Source organism: Daucus carota, chromosome 3, assembly GCF_001625215.2.
Source record: "Daucus carota subsp. sativus chromosome 3, DH1 v3.0, whole genome shotgun sequence".
In the NCBI taxonomy this organism is placed as follows: domain Eukaryota; kingdom Viridiplantae; phylum Streptophyta; class Magnoliopsida; order Apiales; family Apiaceae; genus Daucus; species Daucus carota.
The window spans coordinates 5,710,997-5,732,830 of record NC_030383.2 but is presented as its reverse complement, the minus strand read 5'-3'; the positions used below and the strand labels follow the sequence as shown (position 1 = coordinate 5,732,830).

The 21,834-nt window shown below is 33.1% G+C and overlaps 3 protein-coding genes across 4 annotated transcripts; 2 read left to right on the top strand and 1 right to left on the bottom strand.

Moving 5' to 3' along the window:
- The first annotated feature begins 2,646 nt into the window (after positions 1-2,646).
- LOC108210897 (soluble inorganic pyrophosphatase 4) lies at positions 2,647-6,627 on the top strand. Its single transcript, XM_017382355.2, has 9 exons — positions 2,647-2,852; positions 3,499-3,643; positions 3,765-3,793; positions 4,405-4,470; positions 4,559-4,666; positions 5,583-5,648; positions 5,724-5,844; positions 5,991-6,072; positions 6,358-6,627. Exons 2-9 carry the CDS (start codon positions 3,508-3,510, stop codon positions 6,398-6,400), a joined length of 651 nt encoding a protein of 216 aa, XP_017237844.1. The 5' UTR covers positions 2,647-2,852; positions 3,499-3,507; the 3' UTR covers positions 6,401-6,627.
- A 1,633-nt stretch (positions 6,628-8,260) lies between these two features.
- LOC108214706 (uncharacterized) lies at positions 8,261-11,487 on the top strand. Its single transcript, XM_017386859.2, has 3 exons — positions 8,261-8,941; positions 10,224-10,682; positions 10,806-11,487. The coding sequence occupies exons 2-3, from the start codon at positions 10,248-10,250 to the stop codon at positions 11,244-11,246; spliced, it is 876 nt and encodes a 291-aa protein (XP_017242348.1). The 5' UTR covers positions 8,261-8,941; positions 10,224-10,247; the 3' UTR covers positions 11,247-11,487.
- Positions 11,488-12,083: 596 nt separating this feature from the next.
- LOC108210510 (arginine biosynthesis bifunctional protein ArgJ, chloroplastic) lies at positions 12,084-21,523 on the bottom strand. 2 transcript variants are annotated; one of them, XM_064090558.1, is made up of 17 exons: positions 21,162-21,523; positions 20,927-21,061; positions 20,664-20,787; positions 20,398-20,471; positions 19,758-19,802; positions 19,444-19,494; positions 19,254-19,322; positions 19,028-19,086; positions 18,777-18,846; positions 18,212-18,292; positions 18,043-18,129; positions 15,152-15,274; positions 14,712-14,774; positions 14,071-14,148; positions 13,803-13,948; positions 12,832-12,902; positions 12,084-12,404 (listed from the first exon to the last, which is right to left on the bottom strand). In XM_064090558.1, the coding sequence occupies exons 2-17, from the start codon at positions 20,999-21,001 to the stop codon at positions 12,322-12,324; spliced, it is 1,299 nt and encodes a 432-aa protein (XP_063946628.1). In that variant the 5' UTR covers positions 21,002-21,061; positions 21,162-21,523; the 3' UTR covers positions 12,084-12,321. The 2 variants fall into 2 exon arrangements, with proteins under 2 accessions (XP_063946628.1, XP_017237322.1); XM_017381833.2 differs by having other exon boundaries at positions 21,157-21,519.
- Positions 21,524-21,834: the final 311 nt, after the last annotated feature.

The window sequence follows — 21,834 nt, the reverse complement described above, 5'->3', positions numbered from 1 at the left end:
AACTTACGACCCCAAGCAATATTCTACAAACTACACTTTGAGTGCGTAATGGATAAACTTACGGGCTGAAACAATAGCTTGCAAATTATGTGAACCAAGTTAACCACACTTAAGCAACAAGACTCCGGTCCATGAGGTATAAACCACAAAATTTTCTCCCTTGGAGTCGAGCCTGTGATGATCATGCAATTTTAAAAAACCTGATTATTTAGTTTAAGCTCTCAAAACAAATATATATTCAATATTAAAAGAATTTGATTATTTAGTTTAAGCTCTCAAAACAAATGTATATTGATATTCAAATGTATATTTTAATGAATTCATTGTAGTTGAATTTTATTTGAGTCGAAATTTTATTATATAATTTGATTGATATATCTACTAATGGTTAAGCAAAGTAGATTCAGCCCGCTTCGTTATTCTATGTCCATTCATATATATCAAAGCGGTGACGGTGATGATCACTTGAGTTTTGTGAGATTTTGAGATCACTTTGCAAAAATCTTTCTATGTATATGTAAAATTTTGGCTTAAAGAAGCGTATCCCTATTCTAGTCTAAACAGTAAACATACTTTCATATCGTTTTATTGCAGGAATGTTTTATTCTTCTTTTGGAGAATAAATATTTTATATCAGAGTGTTCTTGTTTGTTTGTTTTTTTGCGAAATCTGATCTCTAATAAAAAGGACACGTTCTCTCATTTTTTTAATAATTAAAATTTTATTTTTTCAGATACCTAACTAATACTAAAAATGAGGTAATGGTTTTAAGGCTCTCTTTTATGATTCTCCCTCGAACATGACCCTCATTCATAATACCTTTAATATGAAATTAACCAAAATATGCATCACATGTATATTGTTAGCTAAGAAAAGGATTAGTTGACAGAATAAATCGAAAAAAGACGGCTATTTTAATTAATAGTTTTCAATAAATAACTGTCAAAGAAAATATTTTCAAATTTATCTTATTATATCTTACATCTCACTTTTTTTTTTTTTGATTAAACTATATTATAGCTATAATATCTGTATAGCTTTACCACTGCTACTCTCAACTCATATCTTACCTCTCATTTAACGACGAATACAATGACCATCATAATAACTCAAATATATGATGTGGTCACGTATATGCTACTCTCAACTCATATCTTACCCCTCGGCCCTCACCTAACGTTGGATTTAATCTCTGAAAAATTCATCCAGCCAAAATTTAGACAAGAAACTCAAATTTCTTATAAACAGGTCAAAAATCCAGATCCATTTGATGCCCCTCGGTTCTCTTTTTTGCCAGCCAACAATCGAAGTGTAGTTTGTATGAATCTTACTGTCAACTCGTTTACAATGAATTTAAAATGGTATTATCGTATTACTGTATGTGTAGTTGTGTTCACAATCATGCACTTGGGCAATAGGCTATAGCTGGTGTTTACAATAAACAGCATAGAAAAACTTTGAGCTGGTCACCCATCGCAGAAGCAAATCTTGAGGATCAACATTTGGACCGACACACATGACGAGATACTGCCTGCATGCCAGCCACCCACCCACCATCTGTCATTCATACACTACTAAACAGCAAACACACCGCCTGCAGCCTGCAGGTTCTCGTTGCAAATACTAGCTCTATCATGCTTTTTGGCACGTACTTTAAAATTTTTATAAAATAAAGTCTCAAGATAATTTTTTATTTTTTTTGAATAAAAATTTGATATTTAATTATTTTTTGTTAAAAAAAATCTCAGAATACGTGTAAACAGTAAACGTAAACAACCTGCTGGGATAGAGAGAGTAATTATTTAATATTGAATTTTTCGTTCACATGTAAATTTTAAAATAATTAATTTATCTTAACATACATGAAAACTTAAAGTGAAAAATGACTTATCTATAGTGTATGTCTAAAGAAATTATGAGCTAAGGATGTATGAAGTTGTAAATCCTAATTTTTTTTAATGACTTGTTTTTTTGGATATTTGACTTTACAAAAGTGAATGAGATCATTTTAAAAATTAATTTATAAATAATTTATAATTATATTAATTTTTATATTAAATAAGTTGCTAATATTAAAAAAATAATATACGAAATCACAATGTAATAACATATTGTCACTAGAACCCGAACCTATGAGAAATCGAGTGATAATAATAAAAATGTTAAGGATGTAGATATACATCCTCCGTCTCAATATATATATTCTTTTTAAAAAAAACACACATATTAAAAAAAATCAGTGTTATCTCATAATTATTAATTAGTGCATTGAAAAGCGAGAATATAGTTGAGTTTTACAAAAACTACAATTAATATTAATATAGTGATTTAGTGTCTTGAGAATCAGAATAAAATTGAATTTTAAAAAATTAAAATAAATATAAAGATAAACTCGTGTCGAAAAAATAGTGAAACATGTAATACAGGACAAATTTTTTTGTTAAAAAGGATGTACACAGTATATATGAATATCGCATGGTGGGACGGTCAAATTGTTTCACCCACGTTGTTGGAATGTTTGACCTGTAAATATTACGCGACCGTTGGACTACTTCCAAGTGGCAACAAGTATACGCTCACAACTCAAATTTCTATACACTAGTCAACACTAATATGGACCCACACCAAAAAAACTTACCGCACCGCGCCACCACTTTTTCTTTTCACCACCCGGGTAAAAAACAGAGAGGAGACTGAGCGGGAACGTGATTAGTTTCCGGTCTCATTCAGCTTCCTCTCTCTTGCCTATATATACACACATCTCAATCACAATACATACATACACACATTCCTTCGTTCTTATCCCTTTCTCTTATAGATCTGTAACTACTTTTCTCCTCAGATCATTTCAGGTACATTTTTTTATATTTATTTTTACTTTTAATCGATCTTCTGATTATTGTAAGCTTTATTTTGCTCTATTTGTTACTGCTTTTGTTGATTTCACGCGATTATTATGTAGTTTAACAACTTATAATATCATCTCGTTCGATAATGTATGCTTGTGTGCGATACGATTTGATTATGTAGAGTAGATCATTCTAATTTACGGCTCAGCTTGTTGATCGGTGTGAATTAGTATTGTTAGTATTTCAATTACTCTTTTTGTCTAATTATATATTTTTTTAGAGTAGGCTGAATTATACTTCAACAAATTTAGGTTGGTCTCGTTAAATAAGGAATCGTTCTAAGTTATTTACTTTCGCGAACTTGATTACCAATTTACCACGAGCTGGTCTCGAATTACAGGTCTAGTAGCAGATCTGCCTGAATTATTTCTATTATTTATGTAAAATTCTGTAATAATTTTAGTTTTCGCCTAATTGAACCCGGTTGATTTGAGTCCAATACATGTGATTTAGGTGACGTAAAGCTAACTTTACTTGAAATGAGATTATTGAGCATCAGCATAAGTGCATTGTTTATTACAAGCTGTTGAAAGGACTTTGATTAATGCCTGGAACACTTATGCAAAGTTGCTTGGACTTCATTTTGCAGCCTGCAATTATGACTCCGCCTATCGAAACTGAGACTAAAAAAACCATTTCCCACCGCTCTCCACATCCGCCTCTGAATGAGAGGATTTTGTCTTCCATGACCAGGAGATCAGTTGCTGCACATCCCTGGCATGATCTTGAGATTGGTATGTTATTTTTTTATTCTATAATATGGTAATAAGGGATAAGGCCTTATCCTGGAATGTGATTTCTGCTATTGTATTATATTCACATACTAATATGGAAATCGTTTATGAATTGTTTCAGGACCTGATGCCCCTGTGATTTTCAACGCTGTAAGTATATTACTCCCATCAATGAGAACCGTTTATCTGACTGTGTATTTGCGTTAACCAGTAGCCAAATAAGTTTTTACCAACAAATTGGGGAAGAGATTCTTGGTTGATGACTTGATGGATTAGCTTACAATATGTTTTGAAATTTATCTAGTTACTGTTTTATGCCTAGAGAGTATAGAGTACAACTATTTGCAATCAGACTTTTTTACTATAGATGGTATGGGGAACTGGGGTGAGTTTTGACGATTAATAATTCTTCGAGCTACATCTTTAGCATATAGATTGTTCTGACTTTTAAATTGATTCGGAATCTTTATTTTAAAGTTGAAGTATAATACAGTATCTAAAAGGTGATTCAACTATGTAGTAAACTATTTATTGGATATCAGGTTCTCCAATTAAGATAATTCTCATTTGAATCCAAGCCTATATAATATACATATTATTTTTTTATTTGCTGCGGTACATAAAATAAAAGGGTTAAAAGAATCGGTTCTTGGTAGATCTTTAGTTAATATATCTACTGCCAGGATTTTCAAAATTTAATCCAAACCTATTACTTAGTTAGAGTTTTGTTCATCTAAATCCTAAATGTTTAACTGCTGCAGGTGATCGAAATTAGCAAGGGTAGTAAGGTGAAGTATGAGCTTGACAAAAAAACTGGGCTTATCAAGGTATGCAGCCTGCACTCAGACATTCAGTTGAACCATGATTCCTTCTCCCTCCAAATATTTTATCACAGCTTCTAAAATTGGTGTACAGGTTGATCGTGTTCTTTATTCATCGGTTGTGTACCCCCATAACTATGGATTCGTGCCTCGCACTCTTTGCGAGGATAATGACCCTATAGATGTACTGGTTATCATGCAGGTAAAGTAAACCAAGTCTTTGCACTTCGGTGTGAACTTAACATTTGCAAACTTTAGAAAACTATGTATTCATGTATAGCTAATGGTACAAGTATTAAAAATGTGGGCACTAAACCATACTTTGATATTCCAAGTGCACATAGTTAACATATGTAGCCTCATAGCTGATACTGTTCTGCCAAACATTGGGCGTAATAGAACATCTTTCTGTACCTTTCATATTTAAGCCCACAATTTTTCGACCAGTTAGGGTGTTAAACCAAGTCTATAGTAAGTTAATCTGTACTCTTGTTATATGCATGTGACTAAAAGATGGGGCTTACAACATTGACATATCAAGTGATGAGTTTTGCTTTCTTCTGATATATTTTATGTTCTGATGAAATAAATAGATGTGCATGCCCTTTTAACTTTGTTGCGATAATGACTTGCCCGTACATTTCCGTGATCTATAGTAGGTCTTTACCTTCCTTACCCTCTGCAATTATTATAAGGCTTGTGATTGAATTGCATCTGATTTGAACAAACTGGATGTGTACCTACAAAATAAATATATTTTCTTCACTGCGGTGTTTGAAATACACATTTGGAAATAATAGTATTGAACCATGTCTGTAAGTATTAGAGGATTGATATTTCTGCAGTTTTTCTCTAATAATCTCACAAATGTAAAAAACTTATGATGTTTAAAGTACAAGCTATTGATGCATGCATCATAAGGCGCCAATCTTGGGGGAGACGACAAGAAATTGTAGAATTAGTACTCCTCTTGTTATTGCTGGCACACTTGGGATTCTAGAAAAACTGAAAATTTTGACCTGCAAATTGATGTCAATACTTACAAGACTTTAGTTAGCATAAAATAATAATAATAACAACAATTACAAAATACTTACAAGGCTTTTCATGGTACACAGGAACCAATTCTCCCCGGGTGCTTTCTGAGGGCAAAGGCAATTGGTCTAATGCCCATGATTGATCAGGTAACTATTTCTTAAAAAGGAAAAAATGATTTTTCTCATTGTACAGTTTATAATTGCACAAACTTCAAAATGTAGGGAGAGAAAGATGACAAGATAATTGCTGTTTGTGCTGATGATCCCGAGTACAAGGACTACAATGACATCAAGGATCTCCCCCCACATCGTTTAGCTGAAATTCGTCGGTTCTTTGAAGATTGTATCCTTTTACATGTACTAACAATGAACACGGAGTTGACTTTATTTTGCAGATGCTTGTGTGTGTGGGGTATTCACCTATTATTTAGCAATGGAAAAAAAATGAAATTACGAGAGGTTTTCTCTTAACTCGAAATTACTAATCAGACAAGAAAAACGAGAACAAGGAAGTTGCTGTTGATGATTTTCTTCCTGCCACGAAAGCTTATGAAGCAGTACAACACTCAATGTAAGCAATGAAGTTTTTATCCCATTTCCAACTTGATTTTAGTAACTGGTGTATTAGTGTATATAACACATTGTTTCTTGTTTCTTTTTGCAGACACTTGTATGCATTCATCTATTATGTTTTCTTATGTCTATTGTTTATGTATCTTGTTGCTAGTCAGACCCATTATCCTTATCAATTATGGGATTTTCTTTCGCAATTGTTCTTGTAGTTAGGATGCATGTTTAAAATTGTTTTCATATGAATAATTCTGAACTGAATTCATAATGTTTCATCTTTTTGCAGGAATCTCTATGCTGACTACATTGTAGAAAGTTTGAGGCGGTAGTTTCTTCATTCGCATACAAATGATCGTTCGTGGAACATGTCATCAGTTGAAAGGAAGAAACTCTGTTATATCGGCCTGCTCATATTGAATAGGAAATTCGCATCTTATTGCTTGTAAACATGTTACTGTTTTCTATGGATTCTTGTAATTGATAAAGAATTTTGTTTTGATACATGGTGATATACATACCTTTTTAAGAACATAATAGTGCTTGTTTTTACTTTGGACGCCCTTGTGTATGCTTACTCGTATTGTTGATAGTTGACAGAAACCAGTGTATGCATAGATTCAAAGGTCGCGGGGTGTGTGGCCTGTATGCTTTCGCTCTTCAACAGTTTTCTCTTCATGCCTTCAAATTGTCTGCAAAATGTGCGAGACATACCCGGTTTAAGGTGTTAGTTGTGGGTGTCACAGATTTGAAGAAAATCTTCTCAAATATCATTTTCGGAAAAGATGGTCTCTATCTATCACTTTATTATCCAAAATGTTAAATCGTATAACATTTACTTCCAAATACTACACGAAATAATGTTTTGAGACTTTAAACACTATTTCGTGTAAAGTTTTACTCCTAAAATGGAATATTATAGTACATTTTTAATAATTTTTAGAAGAAAATGATAGAGAGTAAAGCAATATATGTGAGATACACCGACACATGACTTAAAAAGAAAAGAGAACAATAAAAAATAACGACATCTCGGTGTTGGCCAGAAGGTTATACTCTAGAAAATAGCATCTTTTTATGTAAAAAAAAATAAATAACAGCATCTCCATGTTGGCTATAATGACTAAAATCATTGGTTAAAATGATTCTTGTTAGTTAAATTATATAAAACAATGATTATTTACAAAATCAATTGTAGATAAGAAGTTATAACAATGTCATAATAGATCTTCACATGTGCATTCGATAAAAACATTATTGTTATGATAGTAGGTTCTTCACGAAAGTAAGTTAAATTATTGCGAATAAACAAGCGGGAAATCTTTTGACAATATTTTAATGAAAACAATCCTTGTTTGTCCATAAATATATACCTAATAATTTCATGCCAATCATTTCTTAATTAGATTATTGTGTCTTTCTGATATAGGAGAGTATTTAACACAATTCTTGATCGAAAATCGCGAGAAGACAATGGAGACATACATAATTATTACTCTTTTGACAACATTTTACTCCTCGTTTGTCCAAAAAATACACCTAATAATTTTATACCGATTATTCAATTTTTTTTTGTTTTTTTGATATACGAGAGTATTTTAGTATAATTATTGATCATAATAGATCTCGTCAGAACATAACCGACAAATACATAATCTGTTAAGTACTGCATAATCACGTTGAACACAATAAAGTTATAAGACACGAGGATTTAACATTCTCATAGATGCAAGAATCGAACATGAAACCTAAAAAGAAATTTTTTTTACCAAGCAAAATAATTTTATAATAATTAAAAATCACACCTACAAACATATGATGGAAAATCTCCCACTAAAATAATAAAATAACAGACAAACAAAAATTCGGGATTTAGTCTTCATCGATTTTTTCACTCTCCTAGATCCTAATAAGAAAATTTACTAAAAATTTAAAATTGAAATGCAAATATATGTATTATCATTTATATATCTATCAGAAATCAATAGTTATTAAATAATTTAGCTTTTTTCAAAAATTTGAGGATTTTCTTTCCTACATATATATATATATATATATATTAAAACACCACACAAAACGATAAAAGTAACCGGATATTAAAATTGTAGGATAGAAACACACATGAATATAGTAATATTTTATATTCACTGTGTCTCAATTATTTCTTTGCCGTATTTCACACTTTGTAGATCAGATATTTCTAGACAAACCCCTAAACGACGTCGCCAACCCATACCCTTGTCTCATCCATTGACCAAGCCTTCACCTTCCCATATATACACACGCATATACATATAAATCTCTATCTCTATCTCCTTCATTATCCTATCCTTCCGACGCTTATCGCGGTCATGAATCTCAACTCCGATCATCTAATCTCTCCGATCCGCTTTAGTCGCGATCTCTCCATATAGATCTGACCATAAAGTTTCGATCTTTACATCTAAACTCACTAATCTCAATCAAATCTAGGGTTTTGACAAGCTTTTATTCAATCATTGAAGAAATTAGGGCTTTGAAGAGCATCGAACAATGCATTCGGTGCCTTCACTTCATGATTTGATTGTGTCTATGGCGTCTAATTTTAATTCATTTCATGGTGCTTCGTGTTCGCATCGTCTGAAACATCTTGAAAAAAGCGATCGTCGTGGTAATCTTGTTAGTTAACACTTACTTTTTAATAGATTTTTCAGCTTTGATAAGGATATATATAGATATATATCGTGTTTTTAGTGTTTGAGAAGTTTTGTGTGAGAAAGTTGCGATCTTTTAGCTAGTAAGAGATAAGTTGAGCGAGATCTAGAGGTTCTGTTGGTGTAATAGCATCGTGTTTGGAGATATATCGGTGGAGAGGAGTTTCGATTGCTCGAAAGGTACAAATCTGTTTATTTACGTGTATTTATTTGAATGATTGTGAATAATTTATTTTGGTGTTGTTGAGATGCGCTAATTATTTGGTTATTTTTTATTTTGATATTCAAATGGCTTTTTGTTGACTTTTATGATCATGTGTTGTTCTGTTTATATCAACTGCTTTTGAGATGTTACTAATTTGTATATGGCTATCATGAATTCACAATGGGATTGCTTTTGACATCTTCATGTTAATTTGCTTTGATCTATTGAACTTGTTAGTCATTTAAATAAGACGGACTGTTATTTTACTTGTAATCTGTTACTGGGTTTAATAAAGAAAAGATAACAAACAGAAGAAAAGGAACTACTCCTGCAGGTTTTGTATGGTAATTTTATATATTACAGAAGTCTTCTGGGGGGATGATTGAAATTTAAAATTGGCGCGAATGTGGTCTTTAGTAATAATATATATCTTTCTATTTATCTTGATATGGGATTTTGTCTAGCGTCCTATTGGTTAAATGGTTGGATGTGCAAGCAGTCCCTCATTCATTCACGTGGTGCTCTATGGTAGGATATTAAATCTATGTGTGCAAATGAGTCATATTCCAGATATGTGACGTGATTCACGATAACTTGTTATCCTATGATTTTGTCTGTTACGCAGTATAGAAGCAGGACAGGTAATTGAATATATCAGGAATAAATAATATAATAACGTCACCGCTACTGTGACTCCTTTTGAAAAGCCTGCAAGATGACACTATATTATGGTGATTCTTCTCTATTCATATCTAATAAATTCTCGTAGTTCGATAGCTGTTCCACATTGGATGTTTCAGTAGCTAAATTTTACCACTGAATGTCATTTAAATAACTGACTTTATCTGCTTAAAGATGAGAACCTAATCATCAGAAACAAATTCAAATTATTGGGAAAGTAATTAATAGCTTTATCTTTTTCTTTATTATGAAAACTTTGTTTAGCTAATCTTGTGTATTAAAGAGTGAATGCTATTACAATTTCTTGGATAATTCGAGGAATACGACATTGTTGCCTCTTGTATTACACTGCAACTCTAATTTGGAGCTAATCAAAATATATGGTATATCTTTATCATTTGTTTTATTTATGTACATGCATGATTTATTCGAATATTTAAAATCAGAGAATCATCTATGTTTCTTATATTGGCATTTTGCATTTCTTCTTTATTTATGTCAATTATATGGTTAAAGCACCTTACTTTGGCAATAATATATATGTTTGTTCTACGAATTTATTGCTTTAATTATCAGGTTATATTTGCTACTCATCTGTCTATGGAAATCTGCCCAAATTCTGCTAAATCAGCTTCTGAAGGTGTGAAGAATTTTCATCAATTGGCTGCAGAACTTTCGCAGTTGACTTTTGGTTCCACCAGAGAACTTTCTGCCAGTGACCTTGGGAATAAGCTATTTGAGTCGTTGAACCTTCGAGACGACCAAAAATTTTCTTCAGGTATAATGGAAGTATGTGATAAGAATGGACTCGGGAAGGAAGATAGCCATGCAGGCCCTTTTCTGCTGGCAAATTTAGCATCTGAGAAGTCCCTGAGCAAATCTGCATCTTTTCCGTGTTCTGCTAATGTCTCACTTCCTACTGCATCTGTTGGTAAAGAAATTGATGAGAAAACAGGGGGTGGGCAGGATAAGTTATCATCAGTAAAAGGATGTAACGATGATAGTTCATCATACTTGCGTTCACAGTCTTTGCCCGTAAGTATTTAATTAGCATTTTTTTTTCACATGGCCGCATCAAGGTAAACTTGATCTCTCATTATGTCACATTCTTCTTTTTTGATTAATATCCTGTGTGTGTTTTGTGTTGACTCATCTCAGACTCCGTCGAAGCTTTTACCTGCCCTCAAAGGAAGCCGGGAAAAACATGGTGTCCCACTCAAGAAGCTGAATGTGACTTGGGCCCCTGACGTATATGATCCCATTCCCACATCAGTTTCACATGTGGTGACAAACAAGTCTCCGAGGCACAGGAATGACAGTAAAAAGGGCAAGAAGAATTCAAAGAACAAGCAAAAGGCTGGTGGCAAGTCTTCTCTAGGCAGCAAGGGAAAAGACAAGAAGCAATCTCGGAAACATAGTGGGAATTCTAACAGGTGTTTTAAGCCGCTGGACGATAATGTGAGACTTGCTGATAAGGTTGATCATCATGCTGGTATGGTAGATTTCGAAAATGCCAGCAGCCCGGATCCATACTGTGGTACTAGTTTTCTGAAGAACAATGTCACAAATTTGCACTTCTCAGTAGCCGAGGCTACTTGAGACATCAAATCGAGGCGATCTATTTCATATAGTGTATATAAATAAGCGGGGAAGGTTTTGGGGGAAATGAAGTTTGCTTGTTTCAAAACTTTAAACTGTATCTCAAGCTAGATTTGTCCATATTTTGTTGTCAGAGTTTTGCCTACTACTGAGTCTGAGTGATTGTGGTGCTTAATATATTTGGCATAATGGATTGTTGGATGTTTTTTAACTTGCAAGAATCATATTGTCAATCTGTTTACTGGTGTTCGTTCAGCATCTTCTTTTTAGCACATTTCCCCATTGTTTAATGTGTTTTGCAACCATTTGTGTTTTTTTGCCTTTTTTGATTGAACATATTATTTTATTTTGTAGCAATATTTGAATCCGAGGTCTCTTGTAAATGGGTGATGAGGGCATTCCGGGAGCAATTTGATGTGAAAGTTGTAGCAGTGTGGTAACTTGCAACTCGCAATTAATCGTTGCATGTTATGGGCGACAGGATCGTAATGCCCTCGATAAATTGTCATTTCTCTGAAGCTTTTAGGAACTGAACATGTCTGTTGCCTCTCAAGTCATACATAATTATATTAGAAACAAACCCATTACGTATGAGTCACAGATCATTATATTAAAACATACCCTGTTTAAATAACTTCTGCATAAGTTGATACTCATCAAATTATCTTAACTAAACTATCTGCACACTGAAATTAAAGAAACTAAAACCCAACCAAAGATGTATTCTGAAGTTATGAATCATTAAAAGTTATAAAATATCACATTTAGGACTTGATCAGAAAGGAGGAAAATTATAAATAAGTCGACGATAAACAGAAAACGGAACATAATTCGGAGTAGCTAAGAAAAACAGAAGTAAATTTACTCATTGCATGACTCGTTTAATCATTCAGGTTCCAACCAATACAAATTGCTTTACGTGTTATTTTTTTTCTCCAAATTTTATAATTGAAACAAGGTTCAAACTTCAAATATATGTCTACCCAACAAAGAAGTATAAAAGCTAACTGCATATTCTCCTCTATTGTGTCCTAGGCCAAATGCTGAAGAAAGTGAGAAAAAATCTAATACACTCCTATGTTGTGTACTCGGCGTTTATCTTTACATAATCATAACTCAAATCACAGCCCCACGCCAAACTGCTTCCTGGTCCATCACCTGTAGGGAAACAGTAAAGTTTGTTAGCTACTTCACTCTTACTACCTGACCACGAGCTGTGGGATATAAACATGAGTTGTTGCATATTTCCAGCATTTATAGCAGCACATAGTAGCTAGATCTTAGAATGTGGTAACAAACTTTTAACTTGCTCTCTTTTTATTACAGAGAACAATCAGAAATAGTTATTATTTAATTCTAACTCTGATTAGACATACCAAACTGAAAAGATTAAACATACCGAACAGAAAGGAGCATCAGAATTTTTCAAGGACAAAATATATACATTTTCTTCAGTCTTCCAATAATGAGATGAGATAAAAACTAATTTTGATAAATTACCAACAAAAAATATGAACTCTGTACTTCTAATGCAGCCACATCTATCTACACTGACAATAATGCAATTGCCAAGATACAAACTTACCAATGGATATTTGAATCTTAACTGTACCATGGACCTCACCAGCTCTCCTGAGATAGTCACTAGCAGCAGCCCTGAAAAAATTTAAAATTTTTAGGGGATGCAAAGATATAATATCATGGGATGTTAAGATAAAACTCGATACAAGCAGCCAATCATATCATGAGTCGAGAAGAGGATATATACAACGTTGGGTATCAACCGAATATGTAAGTAAGAGCCTAGACATATATGGGTAATAATTGTATGTTTAGGCAATTATTAGAATAGGTATACGTATATCTAATTATCTAGGTTACAAAGTTAGGTAACTAGGTATCAAGAATGTTAAGGCTTGTACAGTAAGTATGGTAATTCTTGGTGGTTAAGTTTGTGATGGCTATAGTCATACTGTCTGATAGGTATGTTTAAGATGCAAACTTAGGTATCTCTTGTGAGGGTTGCTTGAGCATCCTATTTTGATTGATTGTATTATTGATAACGGTTTTGATCAATAATACAAGTTGGGACATGGGTTTTCCGTGTTATATATATTGTGTGTGTGTGCTTTGTATTAGAAGGTGAATCTCAACATACAAGTCTCGACTCTAAGTCACGTGCATAAGGCTGGAGCCTAATAGACCAGAATGCATCACTTAAAAGTGTTAGTGCTCAAGCTCTACCTAATTCGAACTTCTATCCTCTATTTTGTATTACAGTTTACACATATATTGGTAACATTGATTTCTACGTCGACTTCTCTTTATGTTTGTGGATAAGAGAAAATGATTGATTCCAAAATATGCTGTAAAAAGGAAACAATGATTCGAGTAAGAGAAATGATACGATAAACTGAGAAATGCGACAAACTAGACTACAAGAGGACATAGACCAGGAAAAGATATACCACTAGAGACTTCTACAGCTCTCGCAAGAGTTGTAAAGGAGTTTATTTGAAAAATAAAATAAGATATGCTCTGATTTTAATTTATTACCGATCAAACAGAATTGGTTGTCCACGTTCCATAAGCAGAATATTTCCAAGTGATATTTGTAGAGTGTTAGGGTTAAAAGGTACTCCAGCATAGCCAGCGGCACAAGCGATGCGCCCCCAGTTTGGATCCCTACCATACACAGCAGCCTGATAAAATAATCTATTAGACAACAGTGTTAAATAAGCTACGGCTCAATTATTTAGCAGAAAGTAAAAAAAAGCAAAGGCTCAATCAGCTTCAAATACCTAATATATGTTGTTTGTCATACCTTGGTAAGCGAGGAGGATGCCACTGAACGTGCAACCAAACCTGCTTCAACCTCATTAGCTGCGCCAACTACTGTTACCTGCACAGGTGATTATAACCTAAATGAATACCCACATGCAATATATATGTTTAACTGTATATTTTTGCAACTGAAATTTAAATAATAGTGAATAAAACAATGTCAGTAACGAAAAGATCACAAAGATAGAAATCGGACAGCTAGTTACGTGATAAAAATAAGAAACGCTGTATATTTCGGAATGGTTGAAGGATAATTTAATATGATAAAGATGTTATTAGAACATCTTTAACATATTAAACGCTGTTTTAGCTGTTACTTGTCAGTTGTCTGTGCTTCTATACATGTGACCCCTAAATTATAATGCACTGTTCTGGACAGTACATTATGATGCAGGTCAAAATTACATGTATATGTGCGAGCACAATAGTTTATGCCTTCTGAGTTTGGTCACAGTCTTGTATAACTTTCTTGTTCTCACAGTCAACTCACAAGTACTGATTATCAGTTAAAGACTGTACCCAACTTAGACTTGACCACACTTGCACTAGTTCTGATTTATTGCTTACTTGGGTTGACATACAATACCTTAAGCTCAACCAAGTATTAAGATATAGACAAACCTCAATCAGGCATGTGGCTCCTTCTCCATCCCATGCTATTGATTTTGCAAGACCCTGCATTACCTGATAATATAAACATGTCATCATCAAGCTATGTACTTATCTATATTGATGGTCCATATCCAATGCATGCAAAGCCTCAAAAAACAGAATTTTATGCACAAACTCAGGAGTAACTTTACAGAGAAAATCAGCTAAACATCTAAAATGAAATTTTACAATACAGTGGTTGGAATTGAAAGAAATAAAGCACTTTCCACATAATTAACATCGGCTAATGTTTGGCACCCAATTAGAACCAAGAATGCATATAGAGTTGTCAACAGACCAAAAGATATAGTGTTATAGTGTTCGACAAGTCAAATTACATCAACATTCCTAATATCTTTTGGACAGCAGAATGAAGATATGAATACAAACTTCAAGGCAACAAGACATACCGCATCGAGGCACAGTTGTAATTGTCTTGCCTCAGCACTATTTATTGAAGAAATGGGATTTGATCCAGATAATCCACTAGCCAATGCGATAACAGCATCATTGGTGCTGGTATCTCCATCAACCTGCAACAAATGATGCCTGATCAGAATTTACTTATTTTTTACCCAATTTTGTTGGGGGGGGGGGGGGGGGGGGGGGGATGGCATTATCTAAATAAACGATTAATTCCAGATAACCACATATGACATCCAGCAAGATGGAAAATACTAGAGTGTCTACACTTTCAGATAACCTAGTTCAGGTTAATAGCATTCAAAATTTCTGAATTTTAATCACGGGGAGCCTGTCCTATGTGTAAACACCAGTGTCATTATTAAATTTCAGATATTTTTTATTATCTGAGTCAAAGGGATCCCGTCCCGTCTTTTAAGACGGGCATTAAATTTTTTATGTTTAAATAAATATTAAATATAGAAAATATTTAATATGGCATTTCTTCTTCTTTGCGGTATACAAGTGTAAATTATATTATTATATTCATACTAATTAATAAAGGAAAAAAATCTACTAAAGACGAGCATGAAATCAAATTACAGGAACTTTGTCATTGTTACATCAGATTGAGTTTTTATTAAACGATTAATTCCAGATAACCACATATGACATCCAGCAAGATGGAAAATACTAGAGTGTCTACACTTTCAGATAACCTAGTTCAGGTTAATAGCATTCAAAATTTCTGAATTTTAATCACGGGGAGCCTGTCCTATGTGTAAACACCAGTGTCATTATTAAATTTCAGATATTTTTTATTATCTGAGTCAAAGGGATCCCGTCCCGTCTTTTAAGACGGGCATTAAATTTTTTATGTTTAAATAAATATTAAATATAGAAAATATTTAATATGGCATTTCTTCTTCTTTGCGGTATACAAGTGTAAATTATATTATTATATTCATACTAATTAATAAAGGAAAAAAATCTACTAAAGACGAGCATGAAATCAAATTACAGGAACTTTGTCATTGTTACATCAGATTGAGTTTTTATTAAACGATTAATTCCAGATAACCACATATGACATCCAGCAAGATGGAAAATACTAGAGTGTCTACACTTTCAGATAACCTAGTTCAGGTTAATAGCATTCAAAATTTCTGAATTTTAATCACGGGGAGCCTGTCCTATGTGTAAACACCAGTGTCATTATTAAATTTCAGATATTTTTTATTATCTGAGTCAAAGGGATCCCGTCCCGTCTTTTAAGACGGGCATTAAATTTTTTATGTTTAAATAAATATTAAATATAGAAAATATTTAATATGGCATTTCTTCTTCTTTGCGGTATACAAGTGTAAATTATATTATTATATTCATACTAATTAATAAAGGAAAAAAATCTACTAAAGACGAGCATGAAATCAAATTACAGGAACTTTGTCATTGTTACATCAGATTGAGTTTTTATTAAACGATTAATTCCAGATAACCACATATGACATCCAGCAAGATGGAAAATACTAGAGTGTCTACACTTTCAGATAACCTAGTTCAGGTTAATAGCATTCAAAATTTCTGAATTTTAATCACGGGGAGCCTGTCCTATGTGTAAACACCAGTGTCATTATTAAATTTCAGATATTTTTTATTATCTGAGTCAAAGGGATCCCGTCCCGTCTTTTAAGACGGGCATTAAATTTTTTATGTTTAAATAAATATTAAATATAGAAAATATTTAATATGGCATTTCTTCTTCTTTGCGGTATACAAGTGTAAATTATATTATTATATTCATACTAATTAATAAAGGAAAAAAATCTACTAAAGACGAGCATGAAATCAAATTACAGGAACTTTGTCATTGTTACATCAGATTGAGTTTTTATTAAACGATTAATTCCAGATAACCACATATGACATCCAGCAAGATGGAAAATACTAGAGTGTCTACACTTTCAGATAACCTAGTTCAGGTTAATAGCATTCAAAATTTCTGAATTTTAATCACGGGGAGCCTGTCCTATGTGTAAACACCAGTGTCATTATTAAATTTCAGATATTTTTTATTATCTGAGTCAAAGGGATCCCGTCCCGTCTTTTAAGACGGGCATTAAATTTTTTATGTTTAAATAAATATTAAATATAGAAAATATTTAATATGGCATTTCTTCTTCTTTGCGGTATACAAGTGTAAATTATATTATTATATTCATACTAATTAATAAAGGAAAAAAATCTACTAAAGACGAGCATGAAATCAAATTACAGGAACTTTGTCATTGTTACATCAGATTGAGTTTTTATTAAACGATTAATTCCAGATAACCACATATGACATCCAGCAAGATGGAAAATACTAGAGTGTCTACACTTTCAGATAACCTAGTTCAGGTTAATAGCATTCAAAATTTCTGAATTTTAATCACGGGGAGCCTGTCCTATGTGTAAACACCAGTGTCATTATTAAATTTCAGATATTTTTTATTATCTGAGTCAAAGGGATCCCGTCCCGTCTTTTAAGACGGGCATTAAATTTTTTATGTTTAAATAAATATTAAATATAGAAAATATTTAATATGGCATTTCTTCTTCTTTGCGGTATACAAGTGTAAATTATATTATTATATTCATACTAATTAATAAAGGAAAAAAATCTACTAAAGACGAGCATGAAATCAAATTACAGGAACTTTGTCATTGTTACATCAGATTGAGTTTTTATTAAATATTTGGTATTATTGTTAATTGCAGCTCATCTAGTTTGAGGTTATGGCTAGAATGAAATCAATGAAGTAAGGCAAAGATATCAAATAATAGAAAGGAAATACATATCAGATCAAACAATAGAAAGGATATAGTTCAACTAAAACAACTGAATAATGGTACTTACAGTAATTTGATTAAAACTTCGATTCACCGAAACTTTTACCATCTTTCTCCAAACATCACTTGCAACGAGGGCATCAGTTGTTATAACCTGGATGATTAGAATTTATTAAAAAAATGGAACAAGAGCATGAACTTAGTAGCTGTAACAATAATTCATATAAAAACATTACACCGAGCATTGTAGCCATATTGGGATGAATCATCCCAGAACCTTTTGCCATTCCACCGATTCTAATTTGGGTTCCTCCAACCTGAGCAAAGCTTGCATTATAAAAAATTTAGACAACTAGATAGTAGAAACTTTGACAAATAAATAATCTGCCTAACATGAGACAAATCATAGGATTATGCTAACTTTATACTGTGAAATGTGATATCAATGTATAACCAAAAGAATTATAAGGATATACCAATGTAACATATCGTAGGATGATGCTAATTTCGTACTGTGAATTTTGAAATCAATGAATAACCAAAAATAATTTATAAGAAGCTACCAATATTATATTTTTGTCGCTTGCTAAATGTTGCAAGGTATATACTGAAAACAGGGATTGTAAATGGCAACATGAGAATTAATTGATAGTTTAATAAATCATGATAATGCTAAATGATGAGAGATTAGGGCAACTTGCAAGATTTGATCACATTTATTCATTTGTACGGAAACTATATGACATTATTTTTGACCAACAGGGAAAATTTGTTTATAAACTGGTTATGCAATGTGGAAACCTCGGATTCTATAGCCACACTCTTGCTCACAAGGTCGGTGGTTGTTATCGCAACAGCAGCCAAATCTGCCCTGTTACAAATATGGACCTTTGTTTTAGATAGAATATGACAATTGATAAAATGAAGCTTTATCTAAAAAAACATACAGAACTAAATTAATTAGCAAATATTTTTAATATTAATAGATCCAGCATATATAGTCAGTGCTCTGTAAAAGAATTTGCAGCATGATATCAAGTGAAAAAGTGTACCCTTCAGCACTTGAGGAGAGCAAATCGACTAGTTTTGGAAGTGAGTTGAGAAGGGCTTCCTGCGTGTAAGACAAAAAATAGGAATTAATGACGACTAGTTATGTAGAAGACAATAGTGTAAATAAGATCTCTCACACCTGAACTCTCCAGCACACTCTCTTGAAATTCCAGGTGCCATATCAGATACAGTAAAAAAATGTAAACAGCCTCCAAGTTTAGTTGTTACCTTTTTAATTCTTTGACCTATTACACCAGTTGATTCAATTAAAACCTTCCCTGGATCTACTTGAAGGAGCTGCAATAATGGAGCATCAGTCTGAAAACTATACAAGAAAATGAAGCGACAACACCTGTTAGACTGACTAGTGACTAGCCAGGGTCGAAAATGTGTCACAGGCGTGCCAAAAATCACATACCTTAGCAAGGGCATTAGAACATTCTATTACATCTTGGTAGCCTGCATCCCCCTGGAAACCAATTTCAACCTCTTAGTCAAGGCATCTGTTCTCTATCACTGTGATAGAGACAAGTTACGGAATTTTACAGATATACTGTAGCTCGTATATGGCACATTGAAGAGATATGCAATATGTTATGGCAATCAATATCTACACCAGGACAACTGAAAATTAAGCACTTGAAGACATTCTTTGGGAACATTTCTTCAGCCGACATTTAGTAATATATAAAGAAAATGAAGATCTACGACTACAACAATAAGACAACTTACAGTAGCCGCATTTGCTTGACCAGCATTTATCAACACAGCACGGGCCTGAGGTAGAGAGTTACATCATCAGAAGACTAAAATCATTTAAATAAAAAAAATGTCTCCAGATTTTGGTGTACGACCGTAAGTACCAATGTTAAATAATGTTTTCACAGTGAACTTGATGATTAATTTAGAAAAGGTTTGAATTATATTGTGATTTCAGTGGTTGAAGAGGAAAACATGAGATGAGATCATTGTAGAATGAAAGGGGGAAAAAAATATGAGAGGGAGAGACAGTGTGATTATAATCCAGCTCCTCAGACGGTTCTTGATAAAAGAATACAAGGAAAGGTAGTGGTCAGAACTGAAAGCCACAAGACTTATTATATAAGCATGCAGCACTCATTTCTTATGTCAAAAAATAACATGAAAGACTATGTACTATTTATCGATCATACAACCTACAAGAACTTGACTCTTGTGTTCGCATGTAGAAATCCGATACAATCGACCCTTTAAAGGTCTCCAACCATTCTATGGACATGCATTACTCTAAAATAAAGTTTAAAAGATACTGAACATGTGTCACGCGTTGATTGTAGTGAGCAATGTTAAAGAAAATAAAATTGACTATGAGTCATGAAGCCAACATGCATACCGTTGTCGAATCCTCTAATAAACTCTTGCAATATACAACAGGAGCCGCCGCAACCACATTTTTAGTAAATGCACCTGGAAAGATAATAGGAAGCAGTATCCAAATAAGAGTGCCTAAATGCAATTCCTTACAAACCCGATTCTTATTAAAGTTTCTGTGCAAAATAAGTGGTATATATAACTCAGAAGCAAGCATGGATATTCAAGTTTGAAAGATAATTAGAATGTTGAACCCCATATAAAACAACGAAACAACATTTAGCTAACCTGCAGCGGTAGCATCAACATCACAAGCGAGTAACGCAAGATCAGGTTTCTCTCCTTTGGCACGTAATCCTCCATACATCCCTGCTGCTTTAAACCCCTTGGCAGCAGTAATACCACCCGGAATCTTTACAAACAAAATAAGTCAATTGCCACAATTCCCCCATCAATATACATAACCCATCCCCATTTCATTTCGAAACAACATAATAACCACTTCAAACACAAAAAGTTACAAACTTTACAAGGTGTCAATCTAAAACAACCTGTTTCCATGGACCTTGAGGCAGAAGAATTGGTGCTGGAGGCACAGAATTTGGAGCAGCTTCATTCTCAGTCATGGCAACAGCAAACACCTTAAAATTAGTATTACTTCTGGGAGCACCAAAAGAATTACAATTCTGCATAACAATCAAAATTTATCAGCTCAATCAAGATTTTAACAAAACGGGTAACAAATCAAGAATGAGAATAAAGGGTTAATCAAAGAACCCACCTTACAGCGATTAAGTTGTGAGAAATTGAACGAGACGTGGTAGTTCTGAGGAGTGAAGAGAGACATTTTGGAGAGATACAGAGCTGATTAGGTGTTACTACAAATATTTTACTAGGGTTTTAGGTTGGTGTTAAGTTGCGAGTTATGTCTGAGTGTTGAGAATGAAGCAGTGAAGTGTAGTTTGAACTGTTAATCTGTTACTCTTCACAATCCCCAGTTGCCCACATATGACATAACCCAGTTTATGACAAGGGCCCAAAATGAAGCAACCTAATTAAGAACTAGAGCATCGTATTGTTGTTTAGGTTATGGATTGGATTTGGGGATAGTTTCTTAAGTTTTTTTTTTTTTCTGTCGAGAATATGTTCAGGTGAAAAAACCAACCTTTTTTTAGATAATCTTGTCGAAATTCAGGTGAAGAGTTTTACTGACAGAAATAGGTGCAATCTTCGATAAGAGGAAAAAGAGGAAGTTTTCTAGTAACTTGAACGGAAAATGGCTAATAATCTGGCCAATAGGCAATATATATAATGTGTACATTTCAGCAAAATAACTTTTGATTTATAAATTAAAATCTGAAAAGTCATAAAACCTAATTTTTTTAATGAATTATTTTTGTTTTCAAAATTTGACTTACAAAATATACAAAGATCATTTTAAAAACTTATTTATAATATA